The sequence below is a fragment of the Thamnophis elegans genome, chromosome 4, assembly GCF_009769535.1.
Source record: "Thamnophis elegans isolate rThaEle1 chromosome 4, rThaEle1.pri, whole genome shotgun sequence".
Classification (NCBI taxonomy): Eukaryota; Metazoa; Chordata; class Lepidosauria; order Squamata; family Colubridae; genus Thamnophis; species Thamnophis elegans.
Genome location: NC_045544.1, coordinates 64,092,372 through 64,110,928, shown reverse-complemented (window position 1 = coordinate 64,110,928; position 18,557 = coordinate 64,092,372). Strand labels below are relative to the sequence as shown.

The 18,557-nt window shown below is 38.7% G+C and overlaps 1 protein-coding gene across 3 annotated transcripts in view; it reads right to left on the bottom strand.

Moving 5' to 3' along the window:
• SMOC2 (SPARC related modular calcium binding 2) overlaps positions 1-18,557 on the bottom strand; it is a 140,399-nt gene that overhangs the window by 89,723 nt on the left and 32,119 nt on the right. For all 3 annotated transcript variants that reach the window (XM_032216926.1, XM_032216927.1, XM_032216928.1), the window contains exon 2: positions 5,626-5,797. In XM_032216926.1, coding sequence (XP_032072817.1) covers positions 5,626-5,797 — 172 coding nt within the window. The remainder of the gene's footprint in view (positions 1-5,625; positions 5,798-18,557) is intronic.

The following is an 18,557-nucleotide window of genomic DNA, read 5'->3' as shown; positions in this document are numbered from 1 at the left end:
GATTATATTACCAATCATATTAAATGTATAGTTTCCGGAATTTGTACCCTTATTCTGATAAGGATTTTAGCTTCCCTTACATCCCAGTCACTCTGCTAAGCTACTGAAAGCAAAAGAAAGCCAGAATACTCTCTTCCTTCTGAATAAACGAAGAAGGAATTTTCTCTAGAAGAATTGACCTGGTAGGATACAAAATGTGTTTTCCTGGGGGGAGAGACTGGGAGTTCCAAAAACATAGATTATAAGAGTAGGATATAGGGACTTCTGCTTGAGATATCATGGGGACCAATCAGCTATGCAAGCCCATGTTCCATTAGATCCATAAAATCCTTTGACCCACAAGAGAAAACTCATCATAATTATCATTAACAAATAAAGCATGTTCCAAGTCTAATCCCTTCTGCAATGTTTATATATGTTAGCACTTTGTCAAAGCCAGCCTTGAAAACTGAAAGTTTCCTGAGTATAATTTAGGAATCTGCTAATAGTGCAGAAAGGTTAAACTGGATTCTTCATATTCCATTTATTGGACAGGAGAAGGAGCTACAGTGGTGCTGCCTTGACCACTCAGCAGAAAAAGAAATCTGTTTTATCTCCATTAGACACGTCTGTTATAAATATTGCTCACAATCGAGATAAGACCCAGTAAGCTGGCAGTGATCGCAGATGTGCAATTTGAAGATGCTTGGGGTGTAAGCTGAAGAGATGCCATTCAGGGACTAAAACCTTTCATCTCAATTCATTACTAACAGCTGGGGGACTCAGTCAGGAGATGGGGTGGGGTGGGGTAAATTGCTTGTGATTTCCTATGAAGGAGAATATACACACATCCAAACTCTCTCAAGAATCCTCAAAACGGCCAGCTAAGCATTAGGTGTTGGCATAGACAAATAGCTACCAGTGCCTCCAACGCTGAGTCACTCCAATCACCATCACTAAGGGGAAGCAACAATCATTCACCTCACCACATAGCACATACCACTGGCAGACAGCTTTGAGAACTGAGCTGAACCAGCTCACTCATCACTAGTTATGATTAATTGCCAGATCGAATTCAATGAGCCTGATCATGAGAAGGCTGAATACAAATTCCACCCAGAGAAAGCAAATTCGATATTTGGGGAGGGGAAAGAAGGCATTCAGAAGAAATTCCAGGAGCTATTCTGTCCCTCATCAGAGGAAAATCTGTGGGATGGATGATTTGTGTTGTGTTTAGTTAATGCTGTTTCTTGAGGTGGCTGAAAGATGCCTTGTACATTTCTTTATAATGTTTATAAAGCCTGCCACATTTATAGCAGCACCAGGCTGTTTGAAGAATATTTTATTCTTAGAACATTTGAGAATTTATTTCCAATTAGTCTTCGTGATGGGTAGTTTTCTTTATTATTGGAGGGGCAATGTTTGTCTGTGCCATTATTGTTACTTTTGATTATATGTCTATATCCCTTGGAAGCCTCCCTGTTTGCCCATAGCTCTTTCTCTGAAAAAGTCCAATAAATTTCCTCATGATGTCTTCCCCTTGGAACTGAATCAAAGAGTAGGAAGCCGAGGAGACTACTAAAGCATTGATCTCTACAATGATAGACATATCCCTTGTTCTTTACCTAAATTCAAATTTAGACATTTCAAAATGAAACTATGCATATCAAAATGAATTATAGTTGACAGAGAAAAAAACTGCAGGATAAATTTTTGGCATGACCCCATCTTCATTTTCTCTCATCAAATCTAGTGTCAACTCTCGGAGCTTCCCTAACCTGCTCCCGAGTTGCCACAGGCAGGGGGATGGGGGGAATCGAGCCTTGCAGCTGCATTGAGGAATTTGCACCTCAGTCAAAACAACACACATCCTAGCCAGCCAAAGTCAAGGTCATCTCCACAGAAACCAGTAACAGACAGAGGGAAAGGCTTGTACAACCCGCAAAATTGCTTCGTTGGGGAATGTGACTGTTGACACACCTTGGAGGAAGGGGGAAACAGGGTCAGAGGCAAGGCACGAACTGAATGGGGTCAGAGTTGGCTTCACTAGGTCCGTGCCGACCTGTAGTTCCTAATAAACAACTGGATTTTTCTTGAAACTTTGCTTGAGGCTCTTGCTTTTATTAGGGCATAGGTCGGAATCCTGACATCTAGCACTTTTGCTCATTTCACAACCAGTGCATCAGAGAGCACAGAGTGTATCCACTACAAAAAGATTCCCTTCACTTTTATCATATAATAAGAAAGACCTTCAATTGGTGAAATGAGCTGCAATCTTTGAGGTTCTGAAACCAGCACAACTCAACTGGAAAGGCATGTTTGACTAGCCTCCAATAAGTTTCAAGTAACAGAGTCTTCAAAACTTAAAGTTATTAGAGTTACCAAAATCTGGAAAAATAATAGGAAAGGAATTATTAATAACACCAGACAGTTGGGGGTGGGAGAGCATTGGAAGAATATCTGAAGGACAGTGAAGAACACGGGGAAAAAAGCTTACTGAATACCAGAGAGACCAAACTGACATACAAGAAGGACCAAATGAAGAACAGAAAAAGAGGCAAGAATTACCGTACATGGTTAGCACACATACACATAACAACAACAACCACAACAAAAACAAAAGTTAAGCAGATAACAACAAGACTTAACAAAGGATAAGAGAAAAGCTGAAGAAAGAGACAGAGGTGGTAATTCTGGCTGCACAAGCCTTAAGAACAAATGCATAAAAAACAGAATTAAGGGTTAGGAAAAGAAAGTGTTGAAAAACGAGGCAGTGATGTCGATGGAAAATTACAAAGATGCTGTAAATAGCATGAGGGCCAATGGATTTGAGAGAGAATTAGTGCTTTCAGGGCAAGATTCAAGGATGAGAGTTTAAGATCCAGTGTAGAAAACAAGCTAGGATCCCGTACACAGGATGACCAAACTAATTCCTTTGCAGTATTATTCAAAGAACTTTCCCCAAATAAGATGATTGCTGAATCCAATTAACAGGCCATACAACTAGCAGGAAACTACTAAAAGGTGCTTTTTCAAAAGGCAACTGGACTTTGTTTTTCCTTCTGATTCAAGAAACTTCTTCAGATCTAAAGTTCTGGTGTTTTTGATGAGTTCCGAAGAAGCTTTTAAGACGAGAAGTGAAACTTCCTTCTTCAAGGAAGGAAAAACAAAGCTCAGTTCCCTTTTGAAAAAGTACCATTGGGATAACCATGACCCAGATAACTGAGAATCTCCATCAACATTTAGCAAGAAAGAAAGAGAGATAAATCTTAACCTGACCACTATTTTAGTTATTAATATGATTTAAAGGGAAGAAGAAAGGACAATTTTAAAGACAAAGTTCTCCTTTGACATTTTCACAGTTATTGATACTTAGATTCCGAGCCTGGTATGTTGAGTATGTTCATGGAGCACATTACATACTGTAATGTATGTGTGTGACTCCAGAACACTCCCATATCATATTGTCAGAACTGTGCTAGGCTTAACATATCCACCAGATTCCAGAAAGGGCTGAAAATGTTGACCCACCACCAGAAGTTCAGAGTGAAAGAAGGGGGAGAGGAAAAGAAAGTATTTTATACTATGGTCCCTGAACACACACACACACACACACCCATTGGACTTACAATGCAAGTAAATTATTTGTATTGTTTTCAGCATTGTTTTATAAGAGACAATCCTAAAAATTCTTCATGGTCAAAAGTCAAACCTTTTCTAACTCATTGTTATCCAAAGGTGTTGGATCTCAACTCTTATAATCTCACAAAAATACACTGTAGTTAAGAACATGGGCACCAGGCTGGGCAAAACTGCTTTGTGGTTGTTAAAAGATCTTCTTTGTATTATCACAGAAAATAACAGGAGTTTAGATTTCAAAGCTCAGTGAGGATTTTTATCACTGCTGAGCATAGACAAAGGTAAAGCCAATTAGACAATTTTAAAAAAGCATTATAGAATGCTTTATTTAAGCCAGAACAAGGATGAGACAGAATGTCTCTTTAAAGAATTCTTGGTGCTTTACAGGCTTTTTGAAGCTAAGAGAGATGAGGAATGCACAGTGCACAAAACTGTCTCTCAAATATGTCTCTGTGTGGTCTCTCTCTCTCTCTCTCACTTTTTTTCTGAATAAAGTGTAAGCGAAGGTAAACCTCTGTGATCACTGGTATTTATGTATAAAGAAGGGTGGTATTGTGCTGAAAATCAAACCCTGCAGTTAAGCTGGGAAGCTTCTCAACTTTTTTCCTTGGGCAAACAATACAAAACCCAGAGTAGCTCAGCTCCTATTAATGCCAAAGTATCTGTCAGATTAACACCAGAAACAAAGCACAATCAAGAATATCTGGATAAAAAGATAGATACTCAATAAAAAAATGTACATAGGGATTAATAGCTGTACTATGATTTCAAATATTTTTCCAATATGTAAATAAATTATTTAGAAATATTTCAGTTTTGGTTCGTTGCTTCTACTCCAGCCTTTTTCATTATTCCTTGTTTACACACACTTTATGGAGAATTAAATAGGTATTACAGTGTTGTCCAAATATTACAAACAGGCCAGTATTTTTAATGTCCTATTCCTCCAGTCCCTATTTTGTGTTACAGGTAGTCCTTACTTAACAACGATAATTGGGACCAGAATTTCCATTGCTTAGTGATGCTAATCCAGGCATCATGTAACTGAGCAACATTGTGTAACTGCATCACTTAGCGATGAAATCCAGGCAGTCCCCGTTGCTGTCTTTAGGTGAGGATTGGGGGTTGCTAAGCAAGCATCTCCTCACAACTTCCTGCAGCTTCCCACAATCAAAGTTAGTAGAAAAAGGCAGCAGGAAGTTGCAAATTCCAGGAGGCTTGTAAGCAGGCTGGCAAGCAGGAAAGCAACTGCTGCTGGGTATACAAACAATTTTGAGGCTGGCAGTGGCTGCTGCTAGATAGAGGGTGTTCGCAATATAAATTTCCTAAAATAAATAAATAAAGTTTAATGCTCCTTCTTGATTATGTCCAGCAACAGCTTTTGATTTCATGGACAAAGGAATATTTTCATTTGTTGTTTTCATCTTGCATGTATATTTTAAAGAACAAAACATAATATAATTAAGAGGCCCTTTATCACTTCTTCCCCTACTTGCTACAAACAGTAGATAATAAATTAAGATGGACCTGCAAACACAGCACTCTTAAATAATGGTGAATTAATGTTTCCGTAATTAGATTACGGAAAGTTTATATATAAACTTTGTTGGGAAATGAAGAATCCATTGCTGATTTCTGCTTACACTATATTGGTTATAGATTGAATCCAAATGTTTAATACTTTGTATCCCATATTTTAGCTTTGTAAAGGATGTAATAATTAAATAGGGAACAAACACTAATGTGTTCATCGCTCCTTTGTAGAGATAATTTCTGTGAGATGTGATTTTGCAAGTGATTCACGGTGAGCTGTCAGGAGCCTGGAACATCAGAGATACAGTAGGGTACATAATTTACAAACCCAAATTGATGCAGTTGGTTTCCTACCTGTTCCTTGTGTTTCAACCTGTACTGATTTTTTAAAAACAAGCTGACATTCTAAAACTGAGATTAAAACAGTAAAAATTTGTCACCTTGCGTCTACAGAATATCTGGCAATTTCCTTACCTTTGCAGTTTCCCCTGTAGGCAATGTCTAGCTGAGGGTCTTTGCATTTTGCCCGTAGAAATTCACATCGAGACAAGAAAGTCCTGCCATCAGATGCACACAAGGACTTCTGAGGGGAACCTGTGCATTCCAGAGTACATTCTTTGTCTTTGTCTTGTTCCACTCTTAAAAACTTTATGAGGTAGAAGGATGAGAGAGGGAAAGAACAAAAAAAAAATGATGTGAGAGATTGAAGTAACATTGAAAAGAGCTTGCATGTTAATTGATTGGTTGACACAAATTATCTATTCATAGTCTTCGCTAAATGACAAACTGTTGTGTGCAAAGCATTCCAGGTTCAATACCAATCATCCCAGATCAAGCTGGAAGAGATGCCACACTGAAATAATAATTATAAAAAGAAACAATTTTGATTTTGATTTGACTTCTTGTGTTTTGACAGTGTTCACTGAAGACTGTTACACAAGCAAGTTCTTATTTGAACTTGAACATCTTGGTTGAAAACAAAATTCACTCCAAAGGCAAGCTTACTTTTCTAAAACTGCAGAGTCTTTCCTCAGAATATATATAGCTGTGGGGGAATTCATTCTTTTTTTTAATGGTGGCTGATATTTCTTTGGAGCAATCAAAACTGTAGCAAAAGGCAGAGTAGCAACTACAATAGGAGCATCACCTCAGCAAGCCCCTTGCAAAGCCCAGAAAAAAATTACTGTTTTCCACCATTAATAGGAAGAAAACTATCTATTTTCTTCCACTTGCTCAATAAGCAACAATTTATGAGAAATATCTACTCTGTGTGTGCGTGCATGTGTGTGTGTATTTATGTGTGTGCCGAGATATTTGCCTCAGACACAATTTATATTTGTACTATTTTTTGACTGTTCGCCTGATTTTTATTTTAGATTTCAATATAAATTGACATAATAAATAAAATAAAATAAATTGGTCCAAGTTTCTCTTTCATCAAATTGAAACAACAGTTAGTAGAAGCAGGCAATGTAGGAGAATACCCCATACATAGCAAATAGTATTAATAGCAACAAGAATAGCTATTTGCTATTTGAAAACTCCATATGGTATTAATTTTGAAAGACAGAAAAGAAAGAAATAGCTATGGCCCTCCCTGACTCTTCAAAAGTATAATCAATTACTTAATTCTATGAAAGCAGAAAGACATTTTATTTTCATTTCCCATAAAGGCTGGCAACACATAAAAGAAGTAAATTCACCTTAATTTTTCAGCAAATGCCTCTATCTTTCAACTGCTGTAAAATACCAATAAAGAATGCAAGGCATGTATTTACCAGGAGATCATAGCTGCAAGGCACAAGGGAGAGATTCTCAGAAAAGGTTCTGAGCCAGAGAATGCCAACAAGCCCACACATACAAATCTTTTAATGCTGCTTCTGTTTTTATCAAGCACAAATGGCTAAAAGCATTAGAACCTTAATGTTTCAATGTTTCTCTCAATGCCATTCTATCAAATCATTCACAAATCTTCTTTTTCCCACTGACTCCACGTGTGGAATTCTAGGCATATATTTTGTCAGTCTTTCTGCCAGAGGCCAAAAACTATAATGTAGGAATGGGGAGTCACCAACTTGCATGGCTTCTTAGTCAAGGAACTTTGGTTTTTGTATATGTTTTATTTGCAGTTTTGCTTTAACAACCAACATATTTTGTGGACAGTGTAATGACTGGTCTATACATTTTTACACAGTGCTAACAATAATAATACAATTACATGTTGTGGCCCAGCAGGAGCCGTTGGAGCTGCAAACAGACTCCGACAGCAAGGGGCCCTATAAGTCAGCTCTGGAAGATGTGGGGGATCCTGGACAGGGTTCAGACTCCGAGCAGGGACCAGAGAGGCTGGTTGGCCATCAGGAGGCGCCTGAGGCATGGAGCAGCGGTGAAAGCCAAAGGGACTGTGCCCATGACATCAGGCCCTGGAACAGTGGTGAAGATGTCCGGCCTTGGAGCAGTGGGGAGGAGCTAAGGGAGTTGGTCCCGGACAGCAGGCAAAGGCGGGCAGATAAGCGATGACAGCAACTATGCAGATACAGAAGATAATTGGACCCAGGTGGTTGTAATTAGGCTCCTCCCAAGAGAGTATATAAGGAGAGACTTGGGGGGGGAGGCTGTTTGCAGGATTCAACTAATATACCAACGTTGGAGAAGCTCTACTGGGTATTTCTTATCTTGGAAGTCTGGACTGCTGCCAAAGTCTTGTTGGTGTGTTAATTTACTGTGAATAAATTGTCTAGCAGTAATCTTGTCTCGGAATGCCTCGAAGGGGGGGGGTCAGAACAATTACATATACATAGTTTTTGTTTTCCAACTTCTAATCTTAAACTCATTATAATTATAAAATATTATTTTATTTATCAATATGTATAATACTATTTTCTCAATTTATACTCTCCCTCCCCCCCCCCTTATTGGAGTTCTTCCATATTCATCGCTGTATCTTTAAACAGTGTTATTCTCTCTTAATGGTTCTTCATCGCTTTATCCAAAGATGTATGTTTAAACATCAATTATATGTCTTACAATGTCTTTAATGACCCCTATTAGATCACCAATATTTTAATATTTCAATGTTCTATCTATCTGGATTGCCCAGCTTACACCTCTCCTCCTTTTTCAAGAAAATTACTGAAATTTACAGTTTCGCTGTGTGATTAATTATCCACAAATGCAATTTAGTCACTCTATTTTTGGATTAACAATTGATGAAATATGCTATGCTAAGATTTTAGACTTCTAAGCTCACAGATATTTCTTCAGCATGGGCATGCCTGTGCTTTATTTATGTCAACTCAAAATCATTTCCATTTTGAGGAGAATGAATATTATTCTATTATTTCCATGTATGTGACCGATGATTGTGACTACAGAGGTATGATAAAGGACAAACAATTTAGATCCACAATGCAAGAAATCTTACTGAACTACCACCTAGGAAATCTGGTGATTTTTTAAAAAAGTATTTCACAACATACTTTCATTCATAGTTGATTTTGCTTTATTATATGCATTTTTTGTTTTTCCTTCAAGTATTATATAGAAACAATAGTAATGATGATAATAACCTCATTGTTCAGAATTGGAGAATCTTCGAAGAATCTTTGAAATTATGAATTCTTATCTCTACAAAAATGCCTTAAAGAACTGGGAATCAAAACAATTGACTTAATCTTTGTCATCCACTACAAATAATTGTGATTTTTTTTTTGTTAAACATGAGATTTCCAAAGTGAGCATAGAGAATCTATGAACCGTAGCTAATATTTATATGCATTTATGTATGCATGTACCAGCATATATAAGGTAAATCCACTTCATTTTTTTTTGTAACAGCTGCAGTCGTTGCATTTCATCACATTTCATTCTAAAGAAAATATAAAAGTCTTAAAGGGAAACTATGATAATTATAACTTTCTGTAAATTGTGCAACAAAGTCACACATTTCATTATAAATCCAATATTCAGAACTGGAGCACATGTTTAACAGTACGATGGAATACTAACAAACAATAGGGACATTCTTTGTCTATTGTCCCTCTGTTTGTCCGCAACTTTTTCTTCCTTTCTTTGAATAAAGAACAGGTTCAGAATAGCTAAATCTGCTCATAGAAATAAATCCTTGATCTGCAAGGCTATGCTGCCTTTGGTACATTTTTTTTACATGTGTATAGTTTATTTTCATCTCTAGACCTGAACTTTGAGGGGGAAAATACTCCCCCAAAAATTTGCTTCTAACAATCTGTGTCCTCATTTTACCAACCTCGGAAGGATGGAAGGATAAGACAATCTTGAACTAGTCTGGATCGAACTCCTGGCAGTGGGCAGAGTTAGCCTGCAATATTGCATTCTAACCACTGCACTTCTTGACCAAAGACTGAAAACTGATCAAGACAACTATGTTATTATATGGCCAATTGAAATTAGCATTAAATATGCTGCATAACCAGTTCTAACTTTTATTGGTATTCATTAGATCCTGAATACAAGTCTTTGTGTTCAAGAAAAGTTATGAGCTGCCATTGTAGGCATACTTATCAAAAAGTCTCAGTGACTTCAGCAAGACAGACTTCAACAATCCAGGTTACAACTGTCTGCAAAGTTCCTCTATGGCAGCTATGCTGGCTAGGAGATTCTGGGAATTGAAGTCCACAAGTCTTAAAAGTTGTCAAGTTTGGAGACCCTTGTTCTATGGGCTTCCTAAGATCAGTCTCACCATTCTTAGTGAATTGAACACAAAGGAGAATGTAATCAGCAACAGCTTCCTATTGTATGCAATACACAGGTGAAGCTACAGCCCAAGTCAGAAGAAGCAGCTAGGAAAGGGAGCAAGAAAATTAGAAGCAGCCCTTTACAAGTATGTCTTTCAATTCTATGCCCCTTTTATAATGAAAGCACAATTTCATTCTCAGGCATGTACAGTTGTTTAATTATTCTGATAAAATGGCAAAGGCTGGGATGTCTGCAGTGTGTGGTCAAAAAAGAGAAAATGGCAGCCACCACAGGGTTCTTTTTAAATCCGTGTTGCATGCAATTCCCATCGACCACAGGCACAGCATCGTGGGCACTAGGTGGACGATTTTAACAATGAATCTTCTTAACCTACACATACGAAAATGACTAAGTTCAAATAGTACACTAAATCAAAATGAAACACCACTGTATCATGACATTTTTCTTCTCCGCAGAAGGTTCTTGGGAAAGATGGAAGGAAAAAGAAGAGGAGAATGACTAGGAGCAAGGTGGATGGATTCTGTTACTGTGGAGATGAGCGCACCATTGGATGTCCTGAAGGACCAGGTTAGAAACAGATCATCATCAATATGATCAATCAAAGTAGGTGATCAGAAGCAACTTAATGGCACATTATTGATCCACCAATCCTATAGACAGCCCTGCAAAGAGTTTCCCGCTAGCTGGTGGTATAAAGGATGTTTTGAAGGACGACTTCTAGACCAACTGCTGTTGAGCATCAAGAGGAGAGATAAAGGGTGGAAGGGGCAATGAACATCTTGTACGCAACAAACAGCCTTTCAAACCCAAGAGCGCTTTGCCTCTATACCCTTCTCCTCTTGTGGGCATTCATTTGGAGCCTATGCAACAATCCTGATGCTTTTCTACAGATTTTATTCAAACCCATACCTCTAAGGCTGTCTTCATGTGACAGGTCCTGATGAACTGTGGAGCAGAATTGGTCAGTCAGCCAAGCAACCATGTTCTAAGACCTCCTGCTCATTACTAAAGGGGAAAGGAAGCTGCACTCACAACCTAGCCTTTCTTTTATTTTTTACAGAGCTCAAGTGAAAGTGAAGAGGAACTAAAGAGCCTCTTGATGGGGGTGAAGAAGGAGAGTGCAAAAGTTGGCTTGAAAATCAACATTAAGAAAACTAAGATCTTGGCATCCAGCCCTCTCAATTCCTGGCAAATAGATGGAGAAGAAATGGAGGTAGTGACAGATTTTATTTTCATGGGCTCCAAGATCACCACAGATGGGGATTGCAGCCAAGAAATTAAAAGACGCTTGCTCCTGGGGAGAAAATCTATGGCAAATCTAGACAGCACACTAAAAAGCAGAGACCTCATCCTGCCAACAAAAGTGTGTATACTCAAGGCTATGGTTTTCCCAGATGCAATGTATGGTTGTGAAAGTTGGACCATAAGAAAGGCTGAGTGCCAAAGAATTGAGGCCTTTGAACTATGGTGCTGGAGGAGGAGTCCCTTGGACTGCAAGGCGATCAACCCAATCAGTCCTAGAGGAGATCAACCCCGGCTGCTATTTAGAAGGCCAGATCCTGAACATGAAACTCAAATACTTTGGCCACCTAATTAGGTGGGAAAGATTAAGGGTAAAAGAAGAATGGGGCTTCAGAGAATGAGGTGGCTGGATGGAGTCTCTGAAGCAGTCGGCATGAGCTTAAATGGACTACAGGGGATGGAAGAAGACAGGAAGGCCTGAAGGAACATTGTCCATGGGGTCACGATGGGTTGCACATGACTTTGCAACTAATAACAACAACAACAAGCTCAGTGTTACTCTGGAGAGAGCCGGTGGATCTTCTTCCCATCTACAACCTCCCTGTCTGCTTATGAGGGAAGGGGAGGAAGTTCATAGAGGGAGGGCCCATTCTCATAGGCTCTCTAGAACTTTGTTTCTTGAAGAGGAAAGTGGTAATTGATATCTTAGAAACTGGTTCAGATGCTTCAATTGAGTTGGAAGTAAATAATTCCCCAAACCGCTTCTGGGCTATTTGGGGTTAAAACAAATCCCCTCTGTGTTAGTTTTCAAGGCTAATTTTCGGTTAAGTGTGTTATGGTAACATGACACTTATGGCACTTAAGGGAGAAAAAACACACACCTCTCTCTCAGTCTTGATGTTAAAACACCAGGTCATCCACTGACACTAAATGCAGAGAGATTCATGACCGACAGAAGGAAATAGTTTGTCAACCAGCACATAGTTCAATTGTGGGATTCTTGGCCAGTAATTATACTAATGAAAAACAATTTAAATGATTTTGGAAGGGGACTGGATAGATTCTTTGAGGATCACGCTGTCAAAGGCTACTAATACTGGTGTCTGTTGACTCTCTCCTGATTCATAAGGAGAATGTCTTAAATACTAATTTCTGAGAAGTGATGAGAACTTACAGTTGACCTACAATGCTGATTTATGAGCATCTCCAGTTGCCACTGTGTGACAAAAATACTGAACAAAATGGGTCGATGACCTGATCTAGCATAGTTCTTAGGTTTTCCATATGATCTTATGACACTTAAAGCAACCATCAGCTCAAAAGCAAAATAGCATCCAAAAGTAAAACACGTTAATCAAACCCGTATTCAGTTGGTTCCTGGATTCCATCTCCCCAATTTCATACATTTTCAAATACAACTGAAAAGCAACCATGCTGATCTTCAAAGATGAAAAAATAAAGAAGGAAGGAAGGAAGGAAGGAAGGAAGGAAGGAAGGAAGGAAAGAAAGAAAGAAAGAAAGAAAGAAAGAAAGAAAGAAAGAAAGAAAGAAAGAAAAGCAAAACTAATAAATTCCAAGTCACCAGGAAGATTGGAAGTGACATTGTGTATGCCTTCAAAAATATGTAATCTACTGGATTGACGGGATCCTTTGCAGGAAGGGAACCTTTAGATGTATAGCTGCATGTTTAAATTCTTACATGCAACCTGGAATCCTGATGGCGCAGCATTCAAGATAGCCTGGGGCCATTCCTGTAAAATGCTTTCCCAGCAGGGATCCATGTTATGAATGTGAATGCCACAGAGGTAAGGGAATAAGTGTTGGCACACTTCATGATGAACAGGGATAGTAATTAATCATGGGGCTAGTTGATTCATGCATTGATAAATGTACCTGGATAGGATTATTACTTTTGCTCAGTTAAAATGGAACTGAGCAAGAAGAGTAATCAGAAACAGAATTCTTGGCTACACATCCAAATTAGCTGAGATCTGGTTTGCCTTATCAAGGGTGACAACATCACCAGGACTGGATAGCTGCAAAACTCTTGGAGTATTTCTCTGACCTGGTTGATTCTCCAAACATCATTAATCAAGTTGGTTTAAATCAAGAGAACAACTGATGGCAGAGGGTCACAGTTATTAATGACTTACAGGTGTCCTTGATTTACAACAATGGAGTCCCAAATTATCATTGCTAAGCAAAGCAATTGTTCAGTGAGTTTTGCTCCATTTTATGACCTTTTATGCCACAGTTGTTTAAAAAATGCACTGTAGTTGTAAAGTGAATCATACAGTCATTAAGCGAATCTTGCCTTCCCTTTGACTTTGTGGGAAACCAACTGGGAAACAGTGATCACGTGACTCTGGGACTCAGGTGCAATAAATACATGACTATCGTCAAGTGTCCGAATTTTGATCATGTGACCATGGGGATGAGGCAGACAATGGTTGTAAGTGAGAAAATCAGTCCTAAGTCATTTTTTTCAGTGCCTTTGTAACTTTGAGCAGTCGTAAGTTCAGACGTCCCTGTATTTATACAGAGTTATCAGAAAGATTTAATGTACCAATTTTTTTGGAGTATAATACACACTCCCCCCCCCAAAAAAAGAAGCTGAAAATCTGGGTGCATCTTATACACTGAATATAGCATTTTTGGCCTCCCAAAACCCCACCCCCTTTGCACAAATGGCTGTGCATAGCCTTTAGGAGGCTTCCACGGTGCTCCTGGGGCCTAGGGAGGACAAAAATGAGGAAAAATGGGCTGTTTTATGCTCATTTCCCCCCCCCAGCCCCCAGGAGCACTCTACAAGCCTCCTAAAGGCTATGCATGCCCCCTTTTTTGACAAAAAATTGGTCCATTTTTGCAAAAAAAGGGCCATTTTTGGGAAGTCTGTAGAGTGAAAAACCTTTTTTTTTAAATTTGCCTTTTCAAAATCTTGGTGCATCTGGTGCGTCCTATACTCCGAAAAATACAGTAGATAGAATAATTTGTGGTATTGAATATTCTAAGACAGATTTTAAAATGAGATTGCTTACCAAAGGTGAAGATGTAATTGCTAAAATGCATAAACCTTTACTGATGTTTGAAACTGAAGAAGGACAAGTTAAATAATTTGTGATAAAAAATATGGTTATAATAGAGGTAGTCCTTGACTTACAACAGTTTGTTAATGACCGTTCAAAGTTACAATGCACTGAAAAAAGGGACTTACAGCCATTTTTTATCCTTATGACCCTTGCAGCATCCCCATTTTCCTTGCTTTAATAGTAAAGTATTATACCAATGCCACTGCCTTCTTCCAGAAAGCATTTCCTGCTTTCCCATAGTAATTGAACTGCTCTGCTTAGGTTTTTTTTTTTAGTTCAGCAATGGGCAATTGCTGTCACAGTGCTTTAATTTAGAATTATCTCTCCCCCACAACCAAGTAACTGAAAGAACAGTGAATAAATCCATTCTCTGCATGTCACATACTTGTAAAATAATCCCTTGGTTCCTTCTGTTGCCATATAGACAGTGAAATTTACCTGTGAGTGCAAAGAAAGGACACCTAGCCACACCCAGTTTATGATAAAACAGTTGTCAACCAGAAGCTAGTGAACTGCCTGCCGTGTTCAGGACAGTGTTTTTATATGAAAGTGCTTGGTAATTGAAAAGAAGTGACACTTTTGGCAGTAGTATGGCATCTTGGGCCTGCCTGCAGGAAAATCAGTTATATTTAATGAGTCTTATATTCCTTAATTAAGTGTTTCAATGGGGCTATGCAAAAATGTGTAGTTTAAAGATTATGGTCTATAGTGACTATAAAAGTATCAATAAAGGAGAATATTTGTAGCTCGGGGTTGAAATGATGGGTCCTTGGTGCTCTCTGAACTTGCTTGTTTTCTTGCAGACGTTTCATTACCCAAACTAGGTAACATCATCAGTGCTAGTAAGAAGTGCTGTTTGCTGTCAGTTTATATTCAGTATTACCCTGTTTCCCTGAAAATAAGACCTCTCTGGATAATAAACCCATTTGGGCTTTTGAGTGCATGTGCTAAAATAAACCCTCGCTCGAAAATAAGCCCTCCCCAAAAATATTGCAACACAGCAGCAGTCATGAGGTGACCACGGTGGCCACCTCCTCCACCTCAAAAATAATAAGACGTCCCCGAAAATAAGGCCAAGTGCTTATTTCAGGGGTCAAAAGAAAATAAGACCCTGTTTCATTTTTGGGGAAACATGGTATATACAATAAAAGTATCATAAATAGGGAAAATATAAGATGAGTTTCAAATATACAAATTATGACAGGCTGGGCATGTCCAGTGAATTTCTATCATCCCTAATATTTCCCTATGAATATAATAATAGCACAGTCAGGTAATAATGTCATGCCTACACTTGAGGCATTGGCAAATCTTTCCAAGGGGGTGGAACATGACTTGTGGCTGAGGGAATGACCATCCTAAACTACCAAAGTTAAAATGGGAAAGGTAAAAGGAAACAAACCTGAAGATAAAGACAGGAGTTCATCTTCATGTCCTGATGTTTGTAATGCTCAAAAATACAATAAATATCACCCACATTAGAAGCTGCATAAAGTAAAGCTAAATAAAGTCAATTTACAATCACCAATAAGTGAGAAACTGTAGCCCAAGAGTTAGCAGGGAATGTAACCTACGCTAAGGTAACACTCTGCAAACTAATTTTTTTTAAGAAAATGCCCGAAATTCTGTGCAGTCATGATATTAAAGCGTTTGCTTCTGGCACAGGCTGATTTCAGGATTCAAATACAATCAATAGAGGCTAGGATATGTGGCATACTAAACCATTATTTCTTTAAACACAATATGTTAAATAATCCATAGTGGCCTTATTCATATGTAACATTAAGTAATACACTAGGGATGCCCACATTTTGAACAACCTATCAATGATAGGTTCTTTACAGAATCTTTCTGTAAAGATTCTCAAGATTCTTTGCTTTTTGTGAGATATACATCTGAAATGCATAGAAAAACATGGAAGTGAAACACTGTATAGTAAAATAAATGCAAAGCAATCAATATTTCCTTAAGGTATCCTGTTTCTTAATGGCCAGTCTCTAGACATCTCTGCTATATGGTAATAGTTCAATGGCCTGGGCTATTTAATCACCAAACTCAGCCTTTGAGAAGTTCCAACTAATAAGTACAGATTGCAAGTACTCCACACTTGCTTTCCTAGAAGTCACATCTAAGACAAAAGCACTAATGATATATGTATGTTATAGTGACTGCAATAAAGAATGAAAAGCACATGTCTTGACACTGCAAGCTTGATTGTAGCCCTCTCCCCACCTTAATTTTTTCCCTATGGCTAATGAATGCCTATCACTACCACCCATGACTACCACCCATACTAACCAGGTACTCCACTACCAAAGCAACACCCAACCTCCCACAAGAGAAGCTGTATTCAGCTGGTTCAGACCAGTTCACCTGAACCAGTAGTGGAAGTTGCAGGTGGGGATTGGGGATTTAGGCACATGTTCAGGCTAAAGCGCATGTACAGAAGGCCAAGCACATGCATGGATGGGGCCCACATGCAGACGAGCATGCACATGCGTGCTCACATTTGCAAACCGGTGGGAAAAGTAAGAGAATACTACCCCTGCATACATCAAGAGCATCTCAGGAACCCAGAAATAGACTACTGCAACCACATGGAATCAGCATAGCACACAGGTGAACTAAAGCCCTTCAAAACATCTTAAGCAAACCAAAAGACCCAGCAACCCCAGAGAAAAAACAGGAACCATCTACAACACACAACGTAAGAACTGCAACAATCACTATGTAAGACAAACAGGCAGAACAGATTCATGAACATCAACTGGCAGTCAGAAGACATGACGAAAATTCTTTAATTTCACAACATATAGACAGATTTAACCATAGTTTAAATTGGGAAAATGTGACAATCCTAGACCAGGCCAAGTCCAAAAATGCCAGGAAATTCCTAGACACCTGGCCCTCTGACAAATCAGCCATCAATAGATACATAGATATTAACAACATCTACACACTATGCAAAGTCACACAGAGCAGCATAGATTAACTCCAAAGTCAATTTCAGACCAACAATCATGTAAGCAATAACCCAATCAAGAAACTGCCAAAGAGCCATCAGTAAACATTCCAATAAAAAAATCTCTAAGACCCAACCCACCCACACAGACAGGCAAGACAGCAAGCAGCACTCCTTACTAGCACTGATGACATTACCTAGTTAGGGTAATGAAGCGTTTGCAAGAAAACAAGCAAGCTCAGAGAGCAAGATTTCTCACCCTGAGTGACAAACATTATCCTTTATTGGTACTACTCACCTCTGATACATGGGTGCTTTATCTAAAAGACAACTGGACTTTCCTGGGGTGTTTTTCTTTGAAAATGTTTTACTTTTCATCCAAGAAGTTTCTTCAGTTCTAACTAAGTGGTAGAGAATCACAAGTTAGAACTGAAGAAGTTTCTTGGATGATAAGTGAAATATTTTCAAAGAAAAAACCCAAGAAATACCAGTTGCCTTTTGGAACAGCACCTTTGGAACAACTTGATGATTGAGAATATCCATAGACATTCACTTCCTTTTTTTTTAGCCTTAGTAAAATAGTATGTCATGTCCCAATTCAAAGCTGTAGCATGATATGACAACATAATTGTGATAGTTGGGAATAAACTGAGCAAAGGGTATAAGAGGAGACACATTCTCCAAGGTTGGAAAAATGAAGAAGGCAATCTTCAGAAAGATAATGAAATTATATAAAAGCAAATCCTTCATGATATAAGTGATACAAGGTATATAGAAAAGAGAGGAGTACACCTATCCCTTCTGCCTGGGATGGACCAAAAACGGGATGTGTGAAGGCTGAAAATAAGGTGCGTGGAGGTGCCGATAGGTGGCAGCAATCCCCACTGCCTGGAATGACTGATCAGTGGTATTACGGGAGGCAGATCCAACTGCTAATCAGCTGCTCATGCTAAATCAGGCTGTGCTGAAGCTGACCAGGCTGTTTGCTGTTTGCTGTTAGGAGATAAATTGCTGGGAGGCAGAGGCCAAAAGATGAAGGCTGAAAGGTGGGGACCAGTGGGTGGGTGGGCAGGGCTTCAGTAACATTTGCTGTATAAGATGCACAGACATTTCCACCCCCTTTTTTGGCTGGGGAAAGTCCCTCTTATAGTCCAAAAAATACGGTATGTTTTGGGAAGCCAAGGAGAAAAAAAGATAGGAAAACATCTGGATTGGATAAAAGTGGTAGAAATACGGAATCTCCTGGAAAGTGATTCCTTCAGGCCTCTAGAAAGAAAGAGAAGGGTTAAAATTAACATAATAATGAAGAGACAGGAAGTCTTCACAAATTATCTGCCGCAGAGGAACAATAATGGAAGAAGGATATATTTTTCTCCCCT